This window comes from Somniosus microcephalus, chromosome 12 (genome assembly GCF_052327205.1).
Source record: "Somniosus microcephalus isolate GS21.2 chromosome 12, FLI_Smic_1.0, whole genome shotgun sequence".
NCBI lineage: Eukaryota > Metazoa > Chordata > Chondrichthyes > Squaliformes > Somniosidae > Somniosus > Somniosus microcephalus.
In genome coordinates, this window is record NC_140998.1 from 158039034 (window position 1) to 158060813 (window position 21780).

At 44.3% G+C, this 21780-nt stretch overlaps 1 protein-coding gene across 3 annotated transcripts in view; it reads left to right on the forward strand.

Moving 5' to 3' along the window:
* Positions 1 to 21780, forward strand: part of LOC147109619 (outer kinetochore KNL1 complex subunit KNL1-like) — a 110529-nt gene that overhangs the window by 22456 nt on the left and 66293 nt on the right. For 2 of the 3 annotated variants that reach the window (XM_086003695.1, XM_086003696.1), the window contains exons 4-8: positions 211 to 270; positions 1832 to 1899; positions 8274 to 8320; positions 8565 to 8607; positions 20168 to 20205. In XM_086003695.1, the coding sequence (XP_085859821.1) occupies positions 211 to 270; positions 1832 to 1899; positions 8274 to 8320; positions 8565 to 8607; positions 20168 to 20205 (256 nt within the window). Of the gene's footprint in view, positions 1 to 210; positions 271 to 1831; positions 1900 to 8273; positions 8321 to 8564; positions 8608 to 20167; positions 20206 to 21780 lie in introns of those variants that run through there. The other variant, XM_086003697.1, reaches the window with a different exon arrangement.

Here is a 21780-nt window from a genome sequence, read left to right on the forward strand (position 1 = left end):
ATTCCCAATTCCATCAGGTTAAATTGTTTGTGCAGGCTGTACAAAGATGTACAATGACTGAAAACTGCTCCATATCAAAGGCTTGAAAAGCAATATTGTTTAAAATTGCTAAAACTTTAGTGACTTAATGCATAGTTACTCCCTAACAAATGTTGACCTGTGTCTTATATGGTTTGTACCAAAATAATTACCATTTTTTTTACTCTAAAGATTTTGAAAGTTTCCAGGAGTCCACTTCGAACTCTGAAAGAAACTGATATCTGCAAAAAGGTAACACAGAATTACTGAAATAAGTAACCTTTTTAGAACTGTTTAGACTACAAATAATACAAAACCCAACAATATATGCTGTGTCCAATGCATCGCAGATGTGGATTGTAGGCAGGTCCGAGCTTTATGCAAAGGGTGACTTAATGGGTAAATTGGGAAAGGAGATGTCAGCCCTACATGTACCAATTAATTGATTGTTGAACAGTTTGAACAGGAAACTGTTCAACCTCCGTCGCCTCCAGTCCAGATCCAAGGTCGTCCCATCCTCTGTCATCGAATTACTGAATGCAGACGACGCTTGCGTCTGCGCTCACTTGGAGGTCGAACTCCAAACCATCGTCAACACCTTCACCGAAGCGTACGAGAGCATGGGCCTTACACTAAACATCCGTAAGACAAAGGTCCTCTACCAACCTGCCCCAGCCACACCGTACTGCCCCCCGATTATCAAAATCCACGACAAGGCCTTGGACAACGTGGACCACTTTCCATACCTCTGGAGCCTACTGTCAGCAAGGGCAGACGTCGACGATGAAGTCCAACACCGCCTTCAGTGTGCCAGTGCAGCCTGAGGAAGAGAGTGTTTGAAGACCAGGACCTCAAACCCGGTACTAAGCTCATGGCCTACAGAGCAGCAGTGATACCTGCCCTGCTGTATGCCTCAGAGACATGGGCCATGTACAGCAGGCACCTCCAAGCACTGGAGAGGTACCACCAACGCTGCCTCCGCAAGATCATGCAAATCCATTGGCAGGATAGGCGCACCAACGTCGGTGTTCTCGCTCAGGCCAACATCCCCAGCATCGAAGCTTTGACCACGCTCGATCAGCTCCGATGGACGGGTCACATTGTCTGCATGCCCGATACGAGACTCCCAAAACAAGTGCTCTACTCGAAGCTCCGGCACGGTAAGAGAGCCCCAGGTGGGCAGCATAAACGCTTCAAGGACACCCTCAAAGCCTCCTTGGGGAAAAAGTGTAACATCCCCATCGACACCTGGGAATCCCTGGCCCGAGACCGCACAAAGTGGAGGAGAAGCATCCGGGAAAGCGCCGAACACCTTGAGTCTCTTCGCCGGGAGCAAGCGGAAGCCAAGCGGAAGGAGCGCACGTCAACCCAAGCACCCCACCCACCCGCCCCTTCAACCACCGTCTGCCCCACCTGTGACAGAGACTGTAGGTCCCGCATTGGACTCATCAGTCACCTGCAAACTCATTTTTAATGTGGGAGCAAGTCATCCTCAGTTCTGAGGGACTGCCTAAGAAGAGAAGAATTGATTGTAAGAGATAGAAGGTGTTAAGAACCATACTGAAACCCATCTATAGTGACTGAAATACAAATGTAAGCCTGATTTAATTTTATTGTTGGGAGAGAGGCTGGACTAAATGACGGATATATTTGCTGATGCAGTTTTTTTTTTGAGATTTTATTTTGAAAATATGAATGGGCAGAACTGGTTTCAGTGCTTCACGTATGGCAACATGCTAATAATGAAAATGCGAAATATAGAGGTGTTGTAAACCCTGGATCCTGATCATTTTTCTGTTTGTTCTGCTTGGAGATGGAGCCGGTGGGAATACTTCGCAGGAGCTCTCGCAGAGTCAGCTTTGCAGAGACCAAAGAAGTCAAGTAAGTGAAAGAAGTAGAGCTTCATGTATTAGAATTCCACTTAACTGGAGCAGAGTGCAGGAATGTGCTTCTCGGTGATCCACTTGGGTCTCGACAAATTGAGCCCTAAGGCTGTCTGTTGAGACCACCTGGCAATGGTTAGAGGGAAGTGGAAAGAAATGTTGTCAGTTGTTGGGATTATTACTGTTCTTTTTGTTATTATTGGAGAAGCAGGTAAGTTGTTAAACTTAATTAAGTTAATAAAAACAGAAACCACTTGTGCTTGTGTGTTCTGCGATTTAAAAAAATAATTAATTAACGGGATATGGACATAGGCGGCAAGGCCAGCATTTATTGCCCATCCCTAATTGCCCTTGAGAAGTTGGTGGTAAGCCGCCGCCTTGAATACAACTGAGTGTCTTGCTAGGCTATTTCAGAGGCCAGTTACGAGTCAACCACATTGCTGTGGTTCCTGGTGGTGGTCTCCTGCCGCCCGATTTTTACCAGCCAGGCAACTGATTCCGGCTCTTTTACTGCGGTTCAAGATTCAATTCACCCAAATCAGGCCCCGACCACAACATTGGCCAGGCCCCCAGGTCAGAATTGCAAGATTCTGCCAATGTCGGAAGGCTCTTCAAATTGCACTCATTTTCTTAGGCATGTGAGCACCAGTAGACATGTTTATTCATATCAAAAATATTTAATTTTAAATGCTGCATTTTGTCATTTTCAGTTATTTTAAATCAGTTTACTCACAGATGAAGAACTGGACACCCTTATTAAAATGCTTATTTTTTTGTGATAAACCATTTTCAGCTGCATTAATAAAACTGCACCAGGTTACCACTGTTAAATACGTCAAGGAATACTTTTGAATGGAAAGAGAAAAAAGAAACTATTGCCTTATATTACGTTGCTCGATTGCGCTGGTTCACGGAAGATTTTAAGTTTGTGGTTATGCCAATATATTTTAGTGGAAACTTGAAACCTAATCTAACCGGTGCAATTTAAGAACCTTTTTGCCGCAATTTCCTGAAAACTCTACCAGCGTGTTTGTCGGTTAAGGAGAGGGTTGAGCTCAGCTGTGATGCCCTTGATTGTTGAATAGCCTTTGCTGACTTTCCTAAGCTCACATGTGAAGAATTGACTTGGACCAGGTACTGGAGCGCTGTAGCCTAGCAAGAGTTGGCACCTTCAGGAGAGGCAGGTGAGAAGATTGTGGGGTAGAAGACAACCCTAAAACTCCTTGACCCATCCAACTTGTATAAATGCAGTCAGGCAGTGGGAGTAATTTTAAATCTTCCCCCCCCCCCCCCCCCCCCCGTCTCCAGGTTAGTGAAAACCAGGTGCAGGGGGGTGGGTGGGAGGTAGTTAAAATAGAGGGGGGGACTTAGCCATTCCTTTCCCATCCCGATCTGGCAGACTGCAAATTATAATTGCAGATGGCAAGGACATTGCTCCAAGCCAGCTGGGTCCTCTTTAAATATGCAGGTTGCGCTCCGATGATTTCATCAGGGCCCGATCTGCTATTTTAGCCTGATGCCTGTTTGGGGGAGCAGTGGTAGTTTTCCAAACCTGCTGGGAACTGTGGCTGGGCCAGATGAGGCCCAGAATGTGGGTGTTTTTTTTCAATTATTTCTTTTTATCAGGTTTCCTTGTGGGGTAGGAGGAGCAGGAGTCCTCTAGTCCCCACCAAGAAACCTTTTGACCTCCCCTGCAACAGAATTCCCCTCTCTGAGCGCTTGTCCTGCTGGGGACTGTTCCCCATGGTTCCTGATTGCGGTCCCCTGCAGTCTGATTTTTTAACAGCCAGACAACTGATTCCGGCTCTTGGTTGTAAATTTGGCCAAGCCTGCCTGGTGCCTCGCCTGGACGCCCATGGCACTCGCTTTGCTGTGTTCCTGTCTGGGAGTTAAAATTGATCCCAATGATTCTGTGTTTCCTTTCTGTCCAAAGGACTCACTTCAACCAGGTCACTGTGACCAGGGTCAAAAGTTGTTTTCAGACTTCTGCTACATTCACCTGTTTATCAGATAACTTTAAATTGAACAAGTGCAGCAGACATAACATTGACACTTTATAATGTGAGGTAGTTTTCCAGTACATTTCAAAAATGTTTCATTATCTCTGTCTCTTCCAACCATAGCACGTATCTTTTTCATATCCTTCTAATCTGTCCCAGGATTTAATGACCGCCACTTATATTTAAAAGATTCTCACATTAACAGTTAATATATAATGCTGAGTTAAAGGTGCTAACACAACCTGGCGGTGCAGAGGATAGTCACAAATTAAGTATGAAATATAAGATTTTTAAGCCTTCAACTCTGTCAAGCCTTGTAACATGAAACAGTCAAATATTTTATCGGAGAACTTGAAGCTGAGCAAAAAAAAGAGATACAGGTACTGTAATTGACAAAAAAGTAGATGATAATGTAATGTCCAGAAAGTCTGTCTGGAATGAAACTTCCAAGTGCCATGGAACTCCTTTTAATGATTATGGTAAATAGCTTCCTTGGAAATGGAAAAGGCACAAAGAAATCTGAAGGCTTGATGGTGCCTGTAATTTAGCTGTCGGCTTCAGGAGAACGCAGTCAGAAACAATTGGGGGAATGGATGTATCAGTTTAGGAATGTAAACTTCTGTGTAATGTTTTGTAGAGTTGAGAAAGTCTAATCTAATAGTGGTGTTGGTTGAGGAATAAATGTTGCCCAGGACACTGGGAGAATTCCCCCTGTTCTTCCTTGAATAGTGCCATGGGATATTTTACATCTACCCAGGAAGGCAGACAGGGCCTTGGTTTAACACCTCACCTGAAAGACAGCACACCCTCAGTACTGCACTGGATTGTTCACCTAGATTATGTGTTCAAGTCTCTGGAGTGGGACTTGAACCCACAACCTTCTGATGCCGAGGCGAGAGTACTACCACTGAGCCAAAGCTGACACTTAACAAGGATCATGTTCTGGAGTTATTCGTTTTGACATTGATTTTTTAAATTCGTTTTTATGGGATGTGGGCGTCGCTGGCAAGGCCAGCATTTATTGCCCATCCCTAATTGCCCTTGAGAAGGTGTTAGTGAGCCGCCACCTTGAACCGCTGCAGTCCATGTGGTGAAGGTACTCCCACAGTGCTGTTAGGTAGTGAGTTCCAGGATTTTGACCCAGTGACGATGAAGGATCAGCGATATACTTCTATGTCAGGATGGTGTGTGACTTGGAGGGAAACTTGGAGGTGGTGGTGTTCCCATGTGCCTGCTGCCCTTGTCCTTCTAGGTGGAAGAGGTCACGGGTTTGGGAGGTGCTGCCGCAGAAGCCTTGGCGAGTTGCTGCAGTGCATCTTGTAGACACTGCAGCCACGGTATGCCGGTGGTGGAGGGAGTGAATGTTTAAGGTGGTGGATGGGGTGCCAATCAAGCGGGCTGCTTTGTCCTGGATGGTGTCAAGCTTCTTGACTGTTATTGGAGCTGCACTCATCCAGGCAAGTGGAGAGTATTCCATCACATTCCTTACTTGTGCCTTGTAGATGGTGAAAAGGCTTTGGGGAGTCAGGAGGTGAGACACTCACCACAGAATACATAGCCTCTGACCTGCTCTTGTTGCCACAGTATTTATGTGGCTGGTCCAGTTAAGTTTCTGGTCAACGGTGACCCCCAGGATGTTGATGGTGGGGGATTCGACGATGGTAATGCCGTTGAATGTCAAGGGGCGGTGGTTAGAGACTCGTTTGTTGGAGATAGTCATTGCCTGGCACTTGTGTGGTGTGAATGTTACTTGCCCCTTATCAGTCCAAGCTGATCAGGGCATGGACTGCTTGATTATCTGAGGAGTTGTGAATGGTGCTGAACACTGCAGTCATCAGCAAACATCCCCATTTCTGCCCTTATGTTGGAGGGAAGGTCATTGATGAAGCAGCTGAAGATGGTTGGGCCTAGGACACTGCCCTGAGGAACTCCTGCAACAATGTCCTGGGGCTGTGATGATTGACCTTCAACCACCACAACCACCTTCCTTTTTGCTAGGTATGATTCCAGCCAGTGGATTGCATATTAGTAAGTCTGGGCTACTGAGCATCCTCATGGAGTCAAAGAATGTAGCCTAATTCCACATTTAGTGTGTGCATGAAGATTAAAATTAACTAAAGCCAGTGTGCCCATATAACTCGTTTTACTTTTATGCTGCACTATTAATTTGTAACCATGTGCACAAATATTTGCTATATTCTAGCTTTATGGTTGAAGTATGACATCGGAATGATTTTCTGATGTCGGAGAAGGCGGGAAAATCAGAATCTAAGAGGTCGGGTTCGGAACCCGCCTCCACGGGATTTTTGCCGGTGCCGGTTTTGGAGGTCGGGAAACGCTCCCGCCTCCAGCTGGCCATTGTACTATTAAAGATCCTTAAATGCTCATTAAGGGCCTATCTAAGCCTATTTTGAGAGGCCCTCGTGATTTTTCCAGCTTTTCGGCGTGATCCACGCACCTCCTAAACCATGCCAGGTTGACTTGTGGGTGGCCTCCTCACTGCTGCAGGTCTAACAAGACATTGTTTATTGCAGCAAGGATTACTTGCAGGTGCCAGACCTTGACTTTAAAAGGTCTCTGAGCACTTTTAGAAGACCTTCCGAAGTCGAAGGAGCTGCAGCTTGACTCCCATCAACTGTGGGACCTCCTTGGAAGACCCTCTCCCCGCTTACAATGAGCGCTTCCCCAAAGGAGGCATCTACAAGCAGCATGGGAACCGTTCGTTTTCTTTCTGCATGGACCTCGGATGAGGAGCATCTGGAGGAGGAGGAGCAGGAGGAGGTCGGATTGCCGATGTATGAGCAGCGGCAGCATGTGAGCACATGGCTGCCTGGGATGCAAGGGATGAACTTATCCTGGCCAGATTTGCATAGGTTGCCCAAGTTGGCACATGTCCTTGGCTCCATCCTAGGACATCATTGACGAAGGACATGACTCTCTGGCCTCCTTTCACTCAGGCCAACAACCTGACAACGCAAGTGTGGTGGTGCCTACAATGTGGAGCTGCCTAAGGCGAAAGAACAGATGGCATAATGCCAACATTTTAATGCTTTCCAACAGGGATGGCATTTCATCATCAATATACAGAAACAGTCTCCCAATCTGCACACCAATCTGGAGGTCATATCCCTTGCCAGCTGTACCCACACAGCCTTGGTTTCTTTGGCAGGCCTCTTCCTCCGAGATGAGTGGAAGAGCACCTCTATGCCAGCTGTCACCCCCTCAAACAACATTTGCAGCGCCTCATCCGAGAGCCTCGGGTAGGCCCTTGCCTTGGAATTGGACATAGTGGTTTTTCAAAAGATGTTGGCGGTGGTGCAGGAGATGCAGAAATGCTGTGGAATGAGCCAAAGGAGCAAGAAGCCAAAAAATCAGACTGGCAAAGTGCTGTCAACAGAGGCGAGTTTCAGCCCCAAAACACTAATTGAGCAATGGCATCTAACACCTCTGAAATCAAGTGGCCAATCACTGGTTTCAAAAATTTGCGATTTTCCAATCCGTGAAGGCGAGTTTCAAACCCACCCAAACTGAAACTCTCCTCCAGTGGGTAAATCCCCCCCCATGGTGTCTGATAGCTTTAGACTGGGAGTCATTCCACCTGAGAAACTCTCTGGTACCTGATGCACTATCAACAACACCAAAGACTACGAGTTGAACTTATATGAAGTAGGCTTTTATTGACTAAGAACTGGAGCATGCCTCTGCTAGTGGATCCATCCTAAGAGCTCCCGGGGGAAGGGTGGTGCGTCACCTTTATACCCGGGCTTAGGGGTGGAGCCAGGGGAGGAGACATGCCCGGACTTGTACAGAGTTAACAGTGGTTTACCACACAGACATGTACAGGGTTAACAGTGGTTTACCACACAGACATGTACAGGGTTAACAGTGGTTTACCACACAGACATGTACAGGGTTAACAGTGGTTTACCACAGTACCTAATTCTGTTTTCCACTTGAAGTCAATCTCTTGTCTGTGGAATCTCTGGTGTTTGGGTCTCATGGCTGTGCAGATTTGCTAGGTACCTGCTAGAGACCAAGAGGCCCACACTTTTTCAGGTGCTAGTAGGCTCCTTATTGCTTTCGTCAGGATAGAAAGTGGTAGGTTTTCAAAATGACCTGAAGGTCTAGCTGGCCTGGAGTCATTTATGCTCATTGAAACTTCCATTTATATAGTACATTTGTAATGAAACTTCATTGCTTATGATAGTGAAGATGCTTGCAAGCAGTGAAAGAAACACTTTTAAAGGATAGAAGGGACAGACATTATATTGAATGCAAAGATTGGTTTGTACGATTAGATCAGCAGCTGACTGAAGTGCGAAGGCTGCAAACCTATGTGTTTTGAATCTCACTTTTTCTTTTTTCTCTTCAGGGAGTTTGTGACTGATAAAATGATAATGCAAGATGATGTGGAAAATGGTAAATATAATTGCATGTCAACACACGTAATGTGTAGATTCATAATTCAATTATGTGACTTAGTTGACTTTTTTCTTTTACAAGAGAGTTCAAACAAAAATGACTAGGAACAAGGATTTTCCACTCTTTGCATGAAAACTTAATATTTTCTGTTAAATATTCGAAATTGAAGTAATTTCGGAAAAAACTTCACATGGCCATTGTTCATTTTGATTTGTAATTATTGAAATATTTTAATTTTTAGGGAAAGACAGCCAAAAGGAGAACCAGCAGGAAGAGTTAGAAAGGTAAAGTGCTACTTTTATTTTTAAATTTAAAAAAAAAAAAAAAAAAAACATTCATGGGATGCGGACGTCGCTGGAAAGGCCAACATTTATTGCCCATCCCTAATTGCCCTTGAGTAGGTGGTTCCAGGATTCTGACCCAGTGACTATATGAAGGAATGGCGATTTATATTTTCAAGTCAGGGTGATCTGTGACTTGAAGGTGGTAGTGTTCCATGCGCCTGCTGCCCTTTTCCTTCTAAGTGGTAGAGGACGCAGGTTTGGGAGGTGCTGTTGAAGAAGCCTTGGCAAGTTGCTGCAGTGCATCTTGTAAACATAGAAACATAGAAGATAGGAGTAGGCCATTCGGCCCTTCGAGCCTGCTCCACCATTCAATGAGATCATGGCTGATCATCTAAATTCAGTACCCTGTCCCTGCCTTCTCCCCATATCCCTTGATCCCTTTAGCCTCAAGAAACATATCCAACTCTTTCTTGAATATATTTAATGAACTGGCCTCCACCGCCCTCTGTGGCAGAGAATTCCACAGGTTCACCACTCTCTGGGTGAAGAAATTCCTCCTCATTTCTGTCCTAAATGGCTTACCCCTTATCCTTTGACTATGACCCCTGGTTCTGGACTCCCCGGCCATCAGAAACATCCTTCCTGCATCTAGTCTGTCCAGATCTGACAGAATTTTATAGGTTTCGATGAGATCCCCTCTCAATCTTCTAAACTCCAGTGAGTATAAGCCCAATCGACACAATCTCTTCTCGTACGTCATTCCTGCCATCCCAGGTATCAGCCTGGTGAATCTTCACTGCACTCCCTCCATGGCAAGAACGTCCTTCCTCCGGTAAGGTGACCAAAACTGCACACAATACTCAAGGTGCGGTCTCACCAAGGCCCTGTACAACTGCAGCAAGACATCCTTGTTCTTGTACTCGAACCCTCTTGCTACGAAGGCCAACATACCATTTCCCTTCTTAACCGCCTGCTGCACCTGCATGCTTACCTTCAGCGACTGGTGCACAAGGACACCCGGGTCTCGTTGCACTTCCCCTTCTCCCAATCTATTGCCATTCAAATAATAATCTGCCTTCCTGTTTTTGCCACCAAAGTGGATAACCTCACATTTATCCACATTATAGTGCATTTGCCATGTTTTCTGCCCAATCACCCAACCTGTCCAAATCGTACTGGAGTTTCACGACATCCTCCTCACAGCTTACCCTCCCACCCAGCTTTGTGTCGTCTGCAGATTTGGAGATATTACATCCAATTCCCTCGTCCAGATCATGAATATATATTGTGAACAGCTGGGGTCCTAGGACTGATCCTTGCGGTACCCCACTAGTCACTGCCTGCCACTCGGAAAACGACCCGTTTATTCCAACTCTTTGCTTTCTGCCCGCCAACCAGTTCTGTATCCAAGTCAATACCTTGCCCCCAATCCCTTGTGCCTTAATTTTGCACGCTAATCTCTTATGTGGGACCTTATCGAAAGCCTTCTGAAAGTCCAAATACACCACATCCACTGGTTCTCTCATCTATTTTACCAGTTACATCCTCAAAAAAATTCCAGTAGATTAGTCAAGCATGATTTACCTTTTGTAAATCCATGTTGACTTTGTCCGATCCTGTTACTGCTTTCCAAGTGCTCTGCTATTACATCTTTTATAATAGACTCTAGCATTTTCCCCACTACCGATGTCAGGCTTACCGGTCTATAATTCCCCGCTTTTTCTCTACCACCTTTTTTGAATTGTGGGGTAACATTAGCTACCCTCCAATCCATGGGTACTGATCCAGAGTCTATCGAGTTCTGGAAGATGACCAGCAATGCATCTACTATCTCTAGGACCACTTCTTTAAGTACCCTGGGATGTAGACCATCAGGCCCTGGGGATTTATCGGCCTTCAGTCCCATCAATTTTCCTAACACCCTTTCCCTACAGATACTGATTTCTTTCAGTTTCACATTAGACCCTCACATTAGACCCTATGTTCCCCGGCATCTCTGAGAGGTTATTCGTGTCCTCCTTTGTGAAGACAGAACCAAAGTATGTATTTAGTTGGTCAGCCAATTCCTTGTTTCCCATTATAAATTCCCCTGATTCTGACTAAGGGACCTACGCTTGACTTCACCAATCTTTTTCTCTTCACATATCTAAAAGCTTTTACAGTCAGTTTTTATGTTCCTTGCTAGCTTACACTCATATTCTATTTTCCCTTTCTTAATTAATCCCTTTGTCCTCCTTTGTTGACTCCTAAACTGCTCCCAATCCTCAGGATTATTGCTTTTTCTAGCCAATTTATATGTCCTCTCCTCGGATCTTATGCTATCCCTAATTTCCCTTGTTAGCCACGGTTGAGTCACCTTTTTTGTTTTATTTTTATGCCAAACAGGGATGAACAAATTCTGTAGCTCATCCATTCGGTCTTTGAATGTTTGCCATTGCCTATCCACCGTCAACCCTTTGAGTGCCATTCCCCAATCAATCCTACCCAACTCGCTCCTCAGACCATCGTAGTTTCCTTTATTTAAATTGAGGACCCTTGTCTCTGAGTCAACTACTTCATTCTCCATCTTAATGAAGAATTCGATCATATTATGATCGCTCCGACCCAAGGGGCCTCTTACAACAAGATTGCTAATTAATCCTTTCTCGTTACGTAATACCCAGTCTAAGATGGCCTGATCTCTGGTTGGTTCCTCGCCATATTGGTCCAGGATGCCATCCCGTAAACACTCCAGGAATTCCTCCTCCACAGTATTGTTACTAATTTGGTTGGCCCAATCTATATGTAGATTAAAGTCACCCATGATGACTGCTGTGCCCTTATTGCACGCTTCTTTAATTTCCCTTTTAATGCCATCCCCAACCTCCACCTTACTGTTTGGAGGTCTATATACCACTCCCACTAATGTTTTTTTCCCCTTGGTATTTCTCAATTCTACCCATACAGATTCCACATCATCAGAGCTAATATCCTTCATTACAATTGTATTAATCCCTTCTTTAACCAGTAATGCTACCCCACCTCCCTTTCCTTTTTGCCTATCTTTCCTGAATATCGAATACCCCTGGATGTTGAGTTCCCAGTCTTGGCCATCCTTGAGCCACGTTTCCATAATCCCAACCAAATCATATTCGTTTACCTCTATTTGCGCAGCCAATTCATCCACCTTATTGCAAATGCTCCTCGCATTAAGACACAAAGCCTTCAGGCTTTTTTTAACGCTCTTAGTCCTATTAGAATTATTATTTATTGTGGCCATGTTTGATTTTAAACTGTTCATTTCTCTGTCTGCCACTTTTGTTTTTCTCCTTCCTATCTTTTGCTTTTATCCCTGTTTTCCTTTCCTCTGTCTCCCTGCTCAGGTTCCCAACCCCCTGCCATTTTAGTTTAAACCCCCCCGAACAGTGCTAGCAAACCTCCCCGCAAGGATATTTGTCCCGCTCTGGTTCAGGTGCAACCCGTCCGACTTGTACAAGTCCCACCTTCCCCAGAAGCAGGCCCAGTGATCCAGGAAACTAAAGCCCTCCCTCCTGCACCAACTCTTTAGCCACGCATTCATCTGCTCTATTCTCCTATTCCTATACTCACTAGCACGTGGCACCGGGAGTAATCCAGAGATTACAACCTTTGAGGTCCTACTCTTTAATCTGCTACCTAGCTCCCTAAATTCTTGCTGCAGGACCTCCTCCCTCTTCCTACCCATGTCGTTGGTCCCAATGTGAACCACGACCTCTGCCTGTTCACCCTCCCTCTTCAGAATGCCCTGCAGTCGTTCAGTGACATCCTTGACCCTGGCACCAGGGAGGCAACAAGCCATCCTGGAGTCACGCCTACGGCCACAGAAACGCCTATCTGTTCCCCTTACGATAGAATCCCCTACCACTATTGCTCTCCCACTCTTTTTTCCTCCCTTCCTGAGCTGCAGAAGCACCCCTGGTGCCAGGAAGTTGGCTGCTGCTGCCTTCCTCTGGTAAGTCATCCCCCTCAACAGTATCCAAATTGGTATACCTGTTTGAAAGGGGGATGGCCACAGGGGTCCCCTGCACTACCTACCTGTCTCTACTGCTCTGCCTGATGGTCACTCACTATACGTGTTATCCACGACCCTCTCGGCATCGTGAATGCTCCACAACCCATCCATCCGCAGCTCCAGCGCCTCAATACGGCCCGTTAGTAGCTGCAGCTGGATGCATTTCTGGCACACGTGGTCGTCAGGGACACTGGCAGCGTCCCTGAATTCCCACATATTGACCCTTAGTGTTAGGGGGATTAAATACGTGGGGTTACGGGGACCGGGTGGGATATGTGTCGGTGCAGGCTCGATGGGCCGAAATGGCCTCTTATCTGCACTGTGGGGTTTCTGTGATTCTGTGAACACGGGGCTGGGCTCTCCTGGCATGACTTACCCCTTTAATTAATTTAAATTAATTCAATACCACCAGTTAAAGATATACTCTAGTGTGCTTATTTACCAACTGTCCCCACTACACCACAGAGACCCTAGAAAATGTAAACCGCAGAATTTAAGCTTGTAATGAAAAGGAGAAAGAAATACTCACCAACCAATCACTTACCTGCTTCCTGGTGACGTCACACTTGGATTACTTTTTACCCCTCTCCCCTGCTGTTGAATTGGTAAGCCTCGCCTCGCTGAATCAGCTGCCGCTCCCCAACTGCCGCCGGTTTTTGAAACTCCTCAGCTGCTCGCTCGCAGGTCCGCTCTGGTCGGGCCTCGCCTCGTAGATGGTACACAATGCAGCCGTGTGCACAGTGGTGGGGGAATGAATGTTTAAGATGGGGGGTGGGGTGGCGGTCAAGTGGGCTGCATTGTCCTGGAAGGTGTCGAGCCTTTTGAGTGTTGTTAGAGCTGCACTCATCCAGGCAAGTGAAAATTTCCATCACACTCCTGACTTGTGCCTTGTAGGTGGTGGCAAGGCTTTGGGGAGTCAGGAGGTGAGTCGCTCGCCACAGAATACCCGACCTCTGACCTGCTAGGAACAGGAGTAGGCCAGTCAGCCCCTTGAGCTTGTTCTGCCATTCAATGAGATCATGGCTGATGTGCGACCTAACTCCATATAACAGCCTTTGCCCCATATCCCTTAATACCTTCGGTTAGCAAAAAGCAATCAATCTCAGAATCATCAATTGCCGTTTGCGGAAGAGAGTTCCTTTTGTGTGTAGAAGTGTTTTCTAATTTCACTCCTGAAAGGTCTGGCTCTAATTTGTAGACGATGCCCCATGTCCTAGAAACCCCAACCAACAGAACTAGTTTCTCTCTATATACCCTATCTGTTTCCCTTTAATGTCTTGAAAATTTCATCAGATCACCCCTTAACCTTCTAAATTATAGGGAATACAACCCTAATTTGTGTAATCTCTCCTCATAACTTAACCCTTGAAGTCCAGGTATCATTCTGGTAAACCTACACTGCAAACCCTCCAAGGCCAATATATCCTTACTAAGGTGTGGTGCCCAGAACTGCTCACAGTGCTCCAGGTGTGGTCTAACCAGGGTTTTGTATAGCTGCAGCTATACTTCTATCCCCTTGTATTCTAGCCCTCTAGATATAAAGGCCAGCATTCCATTCTTTTCTGTCCCTGTTCATGACATTTTAATGATCTATGTACTTGGACCACAAAGTGTCTTTGGTCCTCCACTGTTTTTAGCTTTTCACCATTTCGAAAGTACCCTGTTCTATCCTTTTTAGGTTCAAAGTGGATGACCTCACACTTGCTTACATTGAAATCCATTTGCCACAGTTTTGCCCATTCACTTAATCTATATCCCTTTGTAATTTTATGCTTTCATCTACAATGCAGTCTATCTTTGTGTCAACGGCAAATTTGGATATATAACTTTCTATGCCATCATCTAAGTCATTAAAAAATATTGTGAACAGTTGAGGCCCCAACACAGATCCCTGCGGGACACCATTAGTTGCATCCTGCCAACTTGAGTACCTACACATTATCCCTACCCTGTCTCCTGCCACTCAGCCAGTTTCCTAACCAGGTCAATAATTTGCCCTCAATTCCGTGGACTTCTCCCTTAGTTAATAGTCGCTTATCAAATGCCTTCTGGAAGTCCACATTAATAACATGCATCGACATGCCCCTGTCCACTACTTTAGGCACCCCTTCAAAAAATTCATTCAGGTTTGTCAGGCATGACCTACCTTTCACAAATCCATGCTGGCTCTCTCTGATCAACTGAAAATTAGAGGTGTTCAGTCACTCTATCCTTAATTATAGACTCTAGTAAATTTCCCGACAACAGATGTTAGGCTAACTTGTCTAAGTCCCTGGTTTCCTTCTCTCGCCATTCTTAAAAAGCGGAGTGACATGTGCAATTTTCCAATCTAAAGGGACGGTTCCTGAATCTAGAGAACTTTGGAAGATTATAGTTAGGGCATCTGCAATGTGCTCACCTACTTCCTTTAAACCCTGGGATGGAAACCATCTGGTCCTGGGGGTTTGTCATTCTTTAGTGCCATTATTTTCTTCATTACTGTTATTTTGCTTACGTTAATTTTATTGAGTCTCTGTCCCTGATTCAGTATTAGTTTCCTTGGGATTTCCGACGTGGTGTCTGTAAAAACTGAGACAAAGTAATTATTCAACATGTTTGCCATTTCCTTGTTATCATTGACAATATCACCGCTTTGTTTTTAAGGGGCCAACATTGCTCCTGACTGCCCTCCTTTTCCTAATGTAATTGTAAAAATTCTTCAGATTGATTTTGATATCCTTTGCAAGTTTCTTTTCATACTCCCTTTTTGAGGCTTTTACTATTTGTTTTGTGACCCTTTGCTGTTCTTTGTATCTTTCCCATTCGCCAGAATCTGTGCTATTTTTTGCATTTAAAAAAAATGCTTTTTCTTTGTTTTATGCTGTCCCTTAGCTCATCCCAGGCTGGGTTTTTTTGGCAAGTAGAACTCTTGCCCCTCGGGTATAAACTGGTTCTGTATCACATTAATTTTTTTTTAAACAACTCCCACTTGACCTCCTGCCATTTTACCCATTGACAGATTTGCCCAGTTTACTGTGGACAGTCTCTGCCTCATCCTGTTGAAGTTAGCCTCACCTAAATCTAGAATGTTAGTAGCTGTTTCGCTTTTCTCCCTTTCAAATGCTGCGTTGAACTTTATCATGTTATGATCGCTGTTAGATAAATGTTCAACGCACAATTAGGCTGTTAACTAAATCTGCCTCATTACTCATTTAATATGGCTTGCCCCCTTGTTGCCTCTAGGACATATTGTTGTAGAAAACTATCCCGGACTATCACTACCTTTCTGACAGGTGTTAGTCTGCTTATCCCAATCTATATGAAAGTTAAAATCCCCCATTAAAGCCACTCTGCCTTTGCTACACACTTGTCTAATCACTGTATTTATACAATCTAGCACTTCACAGCTGCTACCAGGGGGCCTATACACAACTCCCACTACAGTGTTAAATCCTTTCTTATTTCTTAATTCTCCACTGCCTGCTTACCTCTCTTTACATCTTCTCTTATCATTGAAGTAATTTCATCCTTAATCACTAAGGCTACTCCTCCCCTTTGCGATTTTTCCTATAGACCTTCTAACTTGGTACATTTAGTTAACAGTCCTGACTGTCTTGCAGCCATGCTTTTGTGGCTGGTCCAGTTAAGTTTCTGGTCAATGGTGACCACCCCGCCCAGGATGTTGATGGTGGGTGAATTCGATGCTGGTAATCCCATTTCATGTCAAGGGGAGGTGGTTAGACTCTCTCCTGTTGGAGATGGTCATTGCTTGGCACCTGTTTGCCGTGAATGTTACTTGCCATTTATCAGCACAAGCCTGGATGTTGTCCAGGTATTGCTGCATGCGGGCACTGACTGCTTCGTTATCTGAGGAGTTGCAAATGGTACTGAACACTGTGCAGACATCCCCACTTCTGACCTTACATTACATAGGATATACAGCACAGAAACAGGCCATTCGGCCCAACCAGTCCATGCCGGCGTTTATGCTCCACTCGAGCCTCCTCCTGTCTTTCCTTGTCTAACTCTATCAGCATAACCCTCCATTCCCTTCTCCCTCATATGCTTATCTAACTGGCCCTTAAATGCATCTATACTATTTGCTTCAACCACTCCCTGTGGTAGCGAGCTCCACATTCTCACTACTCTCTGGGTAAAGAAGTTTCTTCTGAATTGCCTATTTGATTTCATAGAATCATAGAATTGTTATAGTACAGTAGGAGGCCATTCGGCATGTCGAGCCCATACTGGCTCTGCAAGAGCACTTCAGCTAGTCCCAATCCCCCACCCTTTCACTGTAGCCCTGCACATTTTTTTCCTTCAGGTACTTATCTAATTCCCTTTTGAAAGCCACGATTGACTCTGCCTCCACCACCCTTTCAGGCAGTGCATTCCAGATTATAACCACTTGCTGCGTAAAAAAGTTTGTCCTCAGGTTGTCTTTGGATCTTCTGCCAATCACCTTAAATCTGTGTCCTCTGGTTCTCGACCCTTTCGTCAATGGGAACAGTTTCTCTCTCTCGTCTCTGTCTAGACCCCTTGTGATTTGTGACCACCTCTATCAAATCTCCTCTCAATCTTCTCTGCTCTAAGGAGAACAACCCCAGCCTCTCCAGCCTACCCATGTAACTGAAGTCCCTCATCACTGCAACCATTCTTGTAAATCTTTTCTGCACCCTCTCTAAAGCCTTCACATCCTTCTGAAGTGTGGTGCCCAGAATTGGACACAATACTCCAGTTGTGGCCGAACCAGTGCTTTATAAAGGTTCATCATAACGTCATTGCTTTTGTACTCTATGCCTCTATTTATAAAGCCTGGGATCCCGTATGCTTTTTTAACCTCTTCCTCAACCTGTCCTGCCACCTTCAATGATTTGTGCACATGTGCACCCAGGTCTCTCTGTCCTGCACCCCCTTTAGAATTGTACCCTTTAGTTTATGTGTCCTCTCCCCATTCTTTCTAACAATCACTTTGCACTTTTCTGCGTTAAACTTCATCTACCACGTGTCCGTCCATTCCACCAGCCTGTCTGTCCTCTTGAAGTCCATCCCTCTCCTCCTCACTGTTCACTATACTTCCAAGTTTTGTGTCATCCACAAATTTTGCGAGTGCCCTGTACATCCAAATCATTTAATATATATCAAGAAAAGCCGTGGTCCTAGTACCGACCCCTGGGGAGCAGCACTGTATACATTCCTCCAGTCCGAAAAACAACCGTTCGCCGCTACTCTCTGTTTCCTGTCACTTAGCCACCTTTGTATCCATGCTGCCACTGTCCCTTTTATTCCATGAAAGTTTCTCACCATTTAAAAAATATTCTGTTTTTCTAATCTTCTTACCAAAGTGAATAACCTCACATTTCCCTACATTATACCCCATCTGCCACCTTATTGCCCTCTCACTTAGTCTATCTATACCCCTTTGCAGACTCTTTGTGTTCTCATCACAGCTTACTGTCCCACCTAGCTTTGTATCATCAGCAAATATGGATACATTACACTCTGTTCCTTCATCTAGGCCATTAATATAGATTGTAAATAGCTGAGAACCCAACACTGATCCTTGTGGCACCCCACTAGTTACAGCCTGCCAACCTGAAAAAGATCCGTTTATCCCTACTCTCTGTTTTCTGTCCGTTAACCAATCCTCTATCCATGCTACTATATTACCCCAACCCCATGAGCCCTAATCTTGTGTAATCTTTCATGTGGCACCTTATCGAATGCCTTTTGGAAATCCAAATATACTACATCCTCTGGTTCCCCTTTATCTACCCTGCTAGTAGAGAGATGTTCCACTGATTCCCATTGACTTCAATTTTACTACAAACCCCATCAGTGAGAATATTGAAACTAAATTGCCACCTTCTGTCCCATCACAAAACAAAAAACATAATAAATATATATGTTTAATTGTATAACTAATTTTTATACAGAAAAAATACTTCTGTTGTGTTACAGGGGGGGTTGTGGATTTTTTATAATATGGGAGGGGGTCCTCCGAAGCAAAAAGGTTGAGAACCCCTGATGTGGTTGATGTTGTGTATATGGACTTTCAAAAGGCATTTGATGAAGTACCGCATAATAGACTTGTTAGCAAAATTGAAGGCGTGGCAATATAAACGAAATGGTACAATTTTGAAGTGGGTGCAGGAACAGAGACCTGGAAGTGTACGTACACAAGTCTTTGAAGGTGGCAGGAAAAGTTGAGTAAGGCTCTTGGCTTTATAAATAGAGGCACAGTCAACAAAAGCAAGGAAGTTATGCTAAACTTTTTATAAAACACTTGTTAGGGCCCAGCTTTAGTATTGTGGCCAATTTTGGCGACCACACTTTAGGAAGGATGGCAAGACCTTTGAGAGGGTGCAGAGGAGATTTACTAGAATTGGACCACGGATGAAATACTTCAGTTATATGAAGAGACTAGAGAAACTGGGATTGTTTTCCTTGGAGCAGAGAAGGTCAAGAGGAGATTTGATCGAGGTGTTCAAATTATTATGGGTTTTGATCGAGTAAATAAGGAGAAGCTGTTTCCAGTGGCACAAGAGTTGGTAACCAGAGGACACAGATTTAAGGTCATTGCAAAAGAACCAGAGGCGACTTGAGGGGGAAAAAGTTTTATGCAGCGAGTTGTGATGATCTGAATGCACTGCTTGAAAGCGTGGTGGAAGCAGATTCAATAATAACTTTCAAAAGGGAATTGGATAAATGATTGAAGGGAAAAAATTTGTAGGGCTATGGGGAAAGTGGGACTAATTGGATAGCTTTCAAAGAATCAGCACGAGCACAATGGGTTGAATTGCTGCCTTCTGTGCTGTATCATCCTATGATTCTTTGGGGGTATTGCCAGGGTATGGGCCAACAGGTGATTGGTCATTCTGTCTCCAATTTTTCAGGCATACTGATTGGATGCAAGTGAATTCAAGGATGTTTACTTCCACATGTTTTGTGCACATCATAAATTGGTGAGATTTTATATTCTGGGGAAAACTACTTGTACTAAGTATTCCCTTTTGGCCTCCTATTTACAATTGAAATATTCGCAGGACACTTAGGTGCTCCAGCCACAACTAGTCATGTATATCACTATTCAGACAATTAACACCATATCTTCCTGAGAAACCACAAAGCCTGGAATCTCAACAAGTTCTCCTCATAGATGAATGCCTTAACGTTTCTCATCTGTTCTGAGGATTGTGACCAAAGCAGGACTTGATATTTATAGACTGCTGCCTTTGGACGTCTCTGAGGCCTCCTTTGCTGTTTTCTTGCATTCCAGAGTATGACAGCCTCCTGTGTTCATCACAATGGATATACCATAGTGAAAGTAGTAGGTAGTGTAATGTTCTTTAAAGGCAGCACAATTCTGGGCTTTCTGGTAGCTTGGTGATGTGCAACTTGACAATTTAAAAAGCAGAATATTGAAGACATTCCCAATTGTAACAATTAAAGCTAAAATTAAATTTGGTTGCTTAAAAATGATGCTAAACGTTGTCAGGCTGGCACTGAGTGTGTAAAGTAACACAACAGGAGCATGTTTTTATTCCACAGGGACATGATGCCACTAAATGCAAATTTCAGCATTGCTGGTGAGTAAGAACATCCACTTTCAATCATTCCTTTGTGTTGTATACTTTATAATAGGTTATCCTTTCTTTTGGAAGGGCTGTTGTATCTGTCTCCATTTTAAGGTGACACATTATATTCTGATACAATGGAGAAAGCTCCACAGAACAAAAAAAAACTATAGAACCAGAAAAAAAACAATTCAACTTGTGCTTTTTGCATTCTACTTTCAGGATTTCCATTGACTTGACTTTATTTCCATTTATCACCTGCCCTTATTTAAAGTCCATTTTTCTCTACTTTTGTGCTGCACATATCCTTGGCATGTGTCTAATCCCAAACCTCTATGCTCCTACTACTGCACAGTTATGACTTGATTTTAATTTATCCTTTTGGACCCTCTGACCAACATCTTTGACCAGTTAGCTGTAAATAGAAGCACCTTTCTGCAATTGTAATAGGAATCTGTCCAGCCACTTGGTAAATATGGGAAAACACATTTGTTTATTAAGCAAGATTGTTGCACTCTGTTGCTTACTACATGGTAGTAGTGGATGTGTAAGCCTCCGGTTGCCACAGATAAGATATAAACAAGCAAATCAGATGTTTTGTCTCAATTGGCCAAAAAAAAAGTATTTGGAGTCTGAATTTAGTCTACTGCAGATTAACTTTTAGGGATGTGGGTTCTATTGTCAACTGTCTGCAGTGTTTGTCCTCTACATAGTGTCTGTTGTGACCATGTCTTGATTTTGTGCCTGTTGATTGATTCATTGGCCCAGAAATTTGGGTCGGAGGCTTCCCGCGGGTGCAAGCCTCTGACCTGCACTTGCCTAGCGCGCCGGCCGTTGAGCTGTGGGCCCGTGTGGGATTCCGATCCTGGGCCTCCTCCAACTGCCGGCGCGCAGTGCTTGCGTATCCCAGGGCGCAGTTAGTTCGATGCGTCCCCTGGGATCATGTGGGCCATGGAGAGCCAATGGTAGCAGGGAATGCTTCATTCATAAGTTTGACAGGAAGAGCTATCAAACCTATAAATACTATAAGCCCCAAAACATCACTAAAACTTCAAGTAAGTTTTTTTTTTAAATCACATTTTTAAAATAACTATAAATTATATAAAATAACTATTTTAAACAATTTAAATTTTTGAGAAAATTAATTTCATTTTCTAACAGGGCTAAAAATAAACTTACCTTTCTTTAAAGTATTTAAAAATAATAAACCTGTGGAAAAAATGTTTTAATTTTAATTAATTCACCACTTGGAGACTTGCCCTCCCGGAAAAACCTGGGGAAAAAAACGTAAGTTCAATGTGCACGTGCTGCCTCTCCGGCGCACACGTTCCACCTCTGAACCCCTTTCAGGGGAACGGAAGTGCCGGTTTCCCACGCATGCGCAGTGCATGCACAAAACCGGCACATCCATTGGCCTTACGGGTGAGTACCCCGTGCGTACTCACCCGTGGAGACCCGAATTTCTGGGCCATTGTGTTTCATTGACATTGCTGTGAATCAATGAGGTGAAAAACACAAGCCCAACCAATGGGGATGGATGGGGCAAAGCATATTTATAACACTACTCAAATTTATAGGGTTCATATT